This window comes from Pinus tabuliformis, chromosome 8, assembly GCF_031772625.1.
Source record: "Pinus tabuliformis cultivar Carrire ecotype Pingquan chromosome 8, CPIR1, whole genome shotgun sequence".
Classification (NCBI taxonomy): Eukaryota; Viridiplantae; Streptophyta; class Pinopsida; order Pinales; family Pinaceae; genus Pinus; species Pinus tabuliformis.
The window spans coordinates 1399248703-1399257585 of NC_142294.1; the positions used below are offsets into that span (position 1 = coordinate 1399248703).

The 8883-nt window shown below is 32.4% G+C and overlaps 1 protein-coding gene across 2 annotated transcripts; it reads right to left on the reverse strand.

The window, feature by feature from the left end:
- Positions 1-537: 537 nt before the first annotated feature.
- On the reverse strand, positions 538-5970 carry BAT1 (HXXXD-type acyl-transferase family protein). Of its 2 annotated transcripts, XM_089367368.1 has the most exons (4): positions 5165-5968; positions 4511-4799; positions 1816-2262; positions 540-1352 (listed from the first exon to the last, which is right to left on the reverse strand). In XM_089367368.1, exons 2-4 carry the CDS (start codon positions 4643-4645, stop codon positions 861-863), a joined length of 1074 nt encoding a protein of 357 aa, XP_089223494.1. In that variant the 5' UTR covers positions 4646-4799; positions 5165-5968; the 3' UTR covers positions 540-860. The 2 variants fall into 2 exon arrangements, with proteins under 2 accessions (XP_089223492.1, XP_089223494.1); XM_089367366.1 differs by having other exon boundaries at positions 538-1352; positions 4511-5970.
- Positions 5971-8883: the final 2913 nt, after the last annotated feature.

The window sequence follows — 8883 nt, forward strand, 5'->3', positions numbered from 1 at the left end:
ACATAGTTTTCCTTTTTCTTATTTATTTAATTTCTCTAAAAACTATAATATCTAATCATTTGGAAAATAGAATACTAATTAATTATAATAATTATTAAATATTTTACAACATCTCTATTGTAACAATATTTATACCATAAACATATCTCACCGAAGAATAAATGTGTTTCACGGATTAAGTTCATCTACCATAAAAATGCATGTTAAGGTACACCTCACCATTTGACCATTTCAGTTGTCAACGAAAATAGAAATTCTGATAATGTTGAGTAGTAACAAGCAAGCACGATAAAAGATATATGACTATTTCAAATCAAATATATGCAGGAAGAAATAATTCCAATGTACTTTCGTTGTTTAATTGATATTAACTTTCCATCCCTTATTTTTTTCTACACTCTATTTGATTATGTTTGTTTTTTTATAAAGCTGTCGATATACTGAATTCAGTATACATGGACATATCGTTGAAAATTCAATGAAAATGTAAACAGCACATAACAACAAAACTGTAACAATATAGGCCACGAATAGAGGAAAGCTAAAGCAAAGAACAGATAATTGTTAATTCATGGAGCCCTTTCACATCCATGTTTATATACCTTACCTTAAGGATAAGGAGACATGTTAGCAGAAAGGCAGCTGAAACTACAGAGCTTGCATGTTATCATTAACTAGCTCACTACATATATTACAGAAATTAGAACAATATTTTAGCAAATAGGAAACATTAAAAACTTGATACCCTATCTACATGATATGGATATATTTGCGTACCTAAAATTCCTATATTCGTATGCATCCTAAGTGCCACATTCATTATATTTTGCTGTGGACAGACTGCTGCTGGCGAGATCCTGTCATTGGTTCAGGAAGTGCCTGTAAAAGGCTGGTACATGTTCAGGCAATAGACCCAACCTGACATGAATCCCATTCTCATCTGTTGGGTCTTCAAGAAAATAGGCTGACTGTGGGACAGGAGATGCCAAAGGAGCTGCATATAAAGCCTTTCCCATTCCAAAATCTACAGTGTGAAATGGGGTTCGCCTCCAATCAGACACAAGTGTCAGCTCTCTCAAAGAAGGCAGAGATTTCTGAGGAGCGTCCAGAGCTCTGAGATAACATTTGATGTAATCGTCTGTCACAGAATCTTTGGCATTCTGGATTCTTCCCACTGTGATATGGAGGCCCTCCTTCTCTAGAACCTCAACAGTACAGGTAACTGAAGCCATGACATAGGCATTCCCAGCGAATTCCCTGGGCAATGGTGGAACAAGGCGGCTTCGAGCATCAACAGTAAATTGGAGGCAGACCGTCGTTCCAGGGCTGAATCCCAATGCCTTAACTCTAGCCTGCAAGATACAAAAATTTATGTTTAGTGCCACGATTAGGTCACACATCAAAATATAATATATGAAAATTATAAAATACTTTAAAATGTAGATTTTCACGGTTGGAATTCATGTTGGAGACAAAAATCTCTGGAAACATTGTGTGGAGAAACTGCAATGTTCTGTTGGTGAACCTTTCACCCATCTTCAAAAACCATAAACTTGTGATTTATTCACAATTTTTGTCTCCCACATGAATTCCAATTGAAGACCCAATTTCTAGATGAACTGTGCGGAGAAACTGCCATGTCTGATGGGCCCGGGTGGAGACAAAATTTCCTGATAAATTGTATGCTTATGGTGATTGAAGATGGATGAAGTTTTCATCCATAGGACATTGCAGTTTCCAGACACAGTTTATCCAAATTTTTGGTCTCCAACTTTAAAATAGTTTGAGAGAGATGGTAATGTCTAGAATATTTACTCTCCAAAGATGAGCTGCCACCACGTCGAAGGCGGAAGGATTGGAAGGTCCGCCTTCTTCAATGGTTTTCTTCTTTAACTGTCGCACCATTTCTTTGGATACACTGAAAGTTTTCAAGGCATAGCCGCCCTGGCTCGCCCAACTCATCCCATTGAAACGACATTCCCATAGTTTTTTCTCCTCGGAATTAATTCCACGTTCTATCAGTTCGATTAGGTGCTTGAAGGGTACCACGCTCTTTAGGTTTGGAGGGCTTGCACTTCCTGATGCTGTCACAAAAAGCCGAGTGCGCTCATGAATTGGCTGAGGTAGTTTTGATATTTCTACGGTGCTTTTAGACGCCATTGCAGCCCATGCCTCGAGGAATGTTTTTGTACCCAGGCCATCAAACAGGGAATGACTGGAACCAAACCCTAGAGAAAATCCGCCACATGCAAACTTCGTTACCTGAAATTAATAACATCACATACAAAACCATGGCCAGATTAATCTCTCCGCCATAAACTATCCGAGATTTAAAAACCCTAAATTACAATATACAGTGAACTGAGATTAAAAAACCCTAGATTATCATATATAGTGATGCGAGATTTAAAAACCCTAAATTATCTAAACCAATAGGGAAAAGTGGGTAAAGCTTTCTCTGTTACATTTTGCCCATCATACCATATACAAATCCAACACAGCGATATAATAAGTAGATTTGCTTATAAAATATATAGTACAGCGAATCTTTTCTGTCGAAAATGTTCTGGCAGGGCTGGACAGAAGTCCTGTCCTCAGATGCAACGGTAATTCAATAATTTTTTTCTTCCAAACCAACAAACTTTTCGTGGGATGGGGAAACAAAACTCTTGGACGATGTCATTCAGGCAATTCCAAAGCACAAATATTCTTGGAAATCAAACCCGGGCTACAAACCCTAGTTGTAGCAGACCACATAGGCCAATAGGCCATTCAAAAAACAATTGAGTGCACAGAATTACAGAATGATACACCATATCCATACCTAATCATTTGTTTTATCATAATATGTATCCCACGCATGTTATTTCACATACCCAGATTGGAAACATTTCAGTGCTCGCAGTTTAATGCAACTGTTTTTTATCAAAATCTAGACATTTCGAGTCTTAAAAGCTGCGTGTTTTCAACAGTTATTGCATGTCAAGGACTGTCATCCTGTCCAACCTTCAATATAACAGTTCAAAACAAAATCTTAACTCCTAAACATTAGCACTTCTATAATAACTGGCAACGCGTTGCTAAAACAGACATTGACCAACAATTTAATTTTTATGATCTCAAATTTACTGCTGCCAAACACTTCCATTTCACAACACAATGGTAAATCGAATGGTAACAATTTTTATGAAGCTAATATTATTCAATAAATAAATAATAATAATAATAATAATAATAATAATTTAATTTTAAGATTACTCTAAAATAGATAAGGTGAGAGTGAAATAGATAGTAATAATAATTTAATTTTGAGATCATTCTAATTTAATTCTGAAGTCTTTCTAAAATAGATAAGGTCAGAGTGAGATAGATAAAATTAATGTATAATTTTTTTTAATGATATTTATACATAAATATGAGGAAGATTTATCTGGTTACAATCTTGTTATAGATTTCAAAGGTCAGTAAAAAACAAGAGAAACTATGGGTTATAATCCTGCTAAAAATTTCAATAATAATTTAAGTTTGAAATCACCACCAAACTATATATCTAATAGACTTTTATTCATACATCACACGATTTAAAACTGTAATAAAGTCTGCACCTCCATCATAACTCAAGAAAGTCTGCACCTCCATCATAACTCATGAGTCTGTCTGCACCGCAATGATAGCTCATGAGTATCTGAAAAAAAAATGAAGCAAAACCTGCAACGGTTAAAAGGCTAAGCTCATAACCAACTTCATGAGTGAATCACTTTAAAAAGTGACAAGCTAAATCCAGACTGTAAACATAGAATGACAACCAAGTCTTATCACCGGAAACCTAGGAGGCCAACTTGTTGTCCCGGGAATTGGAAGTGCCTAGGTTAATCTCACAGTAAATTTTATATAAATAAGTTCCTAGGTTATGCGCAAATTCTAATAATAATTATAGATTTATATAGAACCTTATAATAATCTAAAATGAACTTATAGAAGCTTATAATAATCTAACATGAACTTCACTGCACAGGCGATTCAAAAACCTATATTGAACTTCAATATGCAGGGGATCCAAAAAGCTTGGATGATGAGTTAGGTTTTAATCAAATTGGTTCAGAGGGTTTCAGCGAAGCGATGCAAATTATTGGGCGGGGAAATTGTAGATCCATTTAGTTTCAACGCGGGTGAAGAAAGCTGATTTAAAGATCCTACGTACCCATAACTGTAATTTCCTGTGCCTAAAATAAAATATTCCGAGAAGATTAGGTCTAATTAATGCGAATCTTAGCACACAAACATTATTATTATTATTATTGTGAAGGAAGGAGGTATACAAACAAATCTCTTGTAGAACTAGAATTACTCACCTGAGGTACCCATAACTGTAATTCCGTGTCTAAAACAATTTATTCCTAGAAGATTAGGTCTAATTAATCCGAATCTCAGCACACAAACATTATTATTATTATTGTTGTGAAGGAAGGAGGTATGCCAACAAATCTCTTGTAGAACTAGAATTACTCACCTGAGCACTTATGAGAGGCATGTCTTCAAAGGTGGGACTGAAAACTGGCTTATAGACCAGCTTTTCAAAAAAGGGATTGTATTGTGAAATATCCCCAAACCCTGAGAATCTGAAATCAGTAGAGGCTTCCGCCATGACTGCACCGGCATCGTTACAGAGAAGATCGAATTTACCATCGCTTTCGTTGATTTTAAGCCTTCCAGCTGCAGGATACCAGACAGCCAGAGTCTTCTCCAAAGCTGTCTTCAAGGTCTGGAACACAGCTGCGGGGATCAATTCCTCTGCAGGCCTGTAAAAGAAGACTGTATACATGAGCATAGGACATTTTCTGTCCAAATTAGAAAGACTTAGAATGGAGTCACCACCATGCTTAGATTGGGATGGCAATGGATAAACTGACACCACTTGTTTCAATACAACATTTGCATCTTGGGTCAGGTATCCTCCTTCAGAACCCATATTTATCCAAATCAGAGGAAAACAGAAAAACAAAATTCTTCAATCTGGTACTGCAAAGAATAATTGTTCAATCCCTCCTTTGGAGCTCCCAAATGACTTGGGGGAGTGAATCTCCAGAGATTAAATACTGCTTAGCAAAACAGTGATAAGGATTAATTGCAACAATTTTGCATATATTTATAGATATATACTCACAGAAGCAAGAATGATTTGTCATACAGAAGGGTGCAGCGCAGCTACAAGGGGGGGTCCCTTTATAAAGGATTGTTGAACACCCTTGAAGACACCTTGGCCTTATTTCATTGTGGAAGTACGGAAAGCAGGAGCTGGATGTCAACCCAAGAGGCATTTTGTGGGGCAAGGGACAGTTCATTAGTTTACTCTTGTGAGGCACCAACAATGGCCAGTAGGGTTTGTGCCAGAGACAATGGCATGTAGGGTTTGTTGCCAGAGCTTGGTATAGCATGAAGGAGAGACACTGTCAGCCTTGAGACTCACTTTGGCGGATTCTGTCACTGTGTCTCCATTGTTTTTTTATATATGCAAATGGCGGTGTGATGTTGGGTGTCTTTTGAAAAGGACTTTATACTTCATGTGGAACCACCCTGTCGCTTTGTCTGCCCCATTTTCCCAATTCTTTACTAATTTATTCCACGCGCCTCCCATCTTTTGCTGCTCGTGCTTTCTATAACCAGAAACTTCTGTTCCTCCGTGTTGCAGGCGTGATGGTTGGATGTGCTCAAGAATGTATCAGGGAATTGCAATGTTCTGAGCAATTATAGGAGAAGCAGCAGCAGCACACTCAACGCGGATTATTGAATTCCTTTTTACATCTTTGCGCGTCTCGAGAACAGCTTTTACAAGGTTTCCCAGAATTTACACCCACCCAACAGATAATGTTCACTCCATCGAGTTTAAAAACAAGTCTGAGCCCTCAATATCCATATCTCTCAAAGATCACGTCTGCAGAGAGCAGCAGAGAGTTCGATTTGACCAAGGTAAATAAGAGAACAAGAATAACGATTCTCAATTATATTTGGTATCTAGGAAATTATATTCTACCTTGACAACTGTTCAAAAGATAAGACACAACAAATTTGATTGGCCAATATGTAGGAAACCACTGCAGGTGAATGGTGATAAAGGGTTACTCCTGTTATCCACATTGGTATTTTCGTTTTTCAAAGATGAATAATATCCGTGTTTGGGACATTATCACATTGTATAAGACAAGATTAGAAGAAATCAGAATAAATTTGAATTGTTTTTTAGAAAAACTTGTTTTATTGTTTTTTAAGTCTCTGAGGAGATGTTTTTAATATATACATGTATCATATCAGCATTGAGTGCTTATGCTGGAATGATGTTGGGTGTTTTTCTTTTTATTTCCTTATCTTCTCTAACATGTTTTTTTTTATTATGTTGGGTGTTCTTCTTTTTATTTCCTTCATGTCTCTAATATGCTTTTTTTCATGAAATGCACATTAATGAGTAAGAGATTATTAGCATGTTTTTTTCATGAAATAAGAGATGATTAATATGTTTTTTTCTTTCTTTCATTTCGTTTATTGGGATATATGTTTAATTTATAATTTTATGTTATTTTATTTATAAAAAATTATTTATAATTAAAAAAAATTATAATATATTTTGTTTTTACTATTTATATTTAATAATTTTAATATTTATATTATATAAATATACATTTATAGAAAATTATCATTTCATATTAAATAAATATACATAAATATATATTAACTCCGCATTTGCTAAGCATCTATAGTGATTGAATCTCTCAAATTGCAAACTTCTATTTAAATGTAAAATTTAAGAAAAATTTTGCCCTTAAAGATGTTTGGTTTTTTTTAGTTCCTTGTAAATATGTACTTAAGATGAATCTATAAATTTTTATTTTCATTTATTTTATATAATTTAGCGTAATTAATCTTCAAATATTTTATTTATAATTTACATTCTCCACATTGAAATGTCAATACATGGTCCTCATATTCAGAAGTAGAAAAAATATATCCATGTACTACAATCTCTTCCTTATTATTAATATTATTATTTGTTAAAATGTTACATGTCACTACAAATGTCCCTCATTATTAATGTCACAATAACTCTCTCACTCTTTCTCTCTCATTTGATGTTAAAATATTCTACTCATAACATATTTGATTTATAATCCACATTAAATATTTTTTGTTATTGATATTTATAAATGTTACATATCAACTCCATATTATAACTCATATATATATATATATATATAGATATATATATATAATTTTTATGTATGAAATCCATATTAAGAATGGAATAAATTTCACATATCTCTCACAATGGAAAGTAAAAATATAAATAAAATTTTAATTTTAATTATTTTATTTTTTCCATATAAAATTATTTTGTTATTTAATAAAGAAATTGAAATATTTTATTTATGACTCATATATATATATATATATATATATATATATATATATATATATATATATATATATATATATATATATATATATATATAATGACACATCATCAAATGTCAATAATATTAATTTTACATATCATTATTGCATATTAAGTAGTGAAAGAATTACTAACTCTCTCATACTAAAAAATAATTAATTTTTTTATTTTTAATTATTTTATAGTTGATATAACATTGATATGAAAATTGATGATTTTATTTATAAAAGACATTGATTTTTTTGTTATTATTATTTTTTAATTGGTTAATTTTGTTATGATTATTTTTAAATTTATTAATATAAATATTATTTTATTATTTTATTATTTTTAAATGTACATATACTTTCTAAGCTAGCTTTAAATTCCAGTCAAAACCACCTAAGGCTCAATCGGGGTGGCATAAAGACACAAGGGCTTGGTTAAACTATTGGGAGATCAATGAGAATGATGCATTGCAAAACATAAATAACATTAAAGATATTGTTACTTCTAAGTTTAAAGAAAAAATATGGTGTGAGAAAGATTTAACGGCTAAAAGAAAATTAAGTTATTATAAGAAGGTCATCAACCCCACCCTAGAAGATCAAAAGTATCTCTCTATTTTAACTAGCTCAAAGAAGAAAATTAATATAGCAAAGATTAGAACAAATTCTCATGAGCTCCAGAGTGAAACAGGTGGTTGGGCAGTTCCTAAAATATCTGCCATATATGTGAGAATAGGAACATTGAGGATGAAAACCACTTCGAGTGCCCGGCGTACAACCACATTAGATCTCAGTTTCACAATCTTTGTTACAATACTGACCTTCCTAACCTTTTACAATGTCAAAATTACAGTGAGCTCGGGAGGCTTCTCTCCAAGCTTTTTGAGCATAGGAATAAAATCTTAAATCAAAATAAATAATTTGTTTCTTTAGGTCCGATAGACCAATGTTTGGTCTCAACGGACATTAACCATCATCATCATCATCATAAACACATCCACATACTATGATCTAATTTTTATATTTCAGCCCACTAATATATAGTTTTTTTATCTTTTTAATTTAATTTATTATTATTATTTCATATGAGTAAAAAAAGGTAAATTATATATATATATTAATTACAATATGCCATGATTTTTATGTTTAGGTTAAGCTGTAATCAAAATAGCATCCCAAAAACATAATTATTTGCCCCACGGTTTAAAATTATTATCACTCTTTTATTAAACATATGGAATAATGTAAAGTAAATTAATAGTCTGGGATAGTAAATATTTATTTGTCTTTAATAATATTATTTAAGATGATTAATGTTAATTAATTTTATATTGATAAATATATTATTAAAATAATAATTAATAATATTCGTATATGTTTATTATATATGTTTATTTTAAAGTAAAATTTTTAGAATTTTAATATAATTATTAATAATTATTTTATGAATGA

Excerpts from the sequence above, each read along its gene's own strand:
- BAT1 (XM_089367366.1), bottom strand. The coding sequence starts at position 4,969 with ATGGGTTCTGAAGGAGGATACCTGACCCAAGATGCAAATGTTGTATTG. Across the intron at positions 2,263-4,510 it reads TGCCTCTCATAAGTGCTCAG|GTAACGAAGTTTGCATGTGG; the intron begins GTGAGTAATTCT and ends TATTAATTTCAG. Across the intron at positions 1,353-1,815 it reads TGGCAGCTCATCTTTGGAGA|GCTAGAGTTAAGGCATTGGG; the intron begins GTAAATATTCTA and ends TGTATCTTGCAG.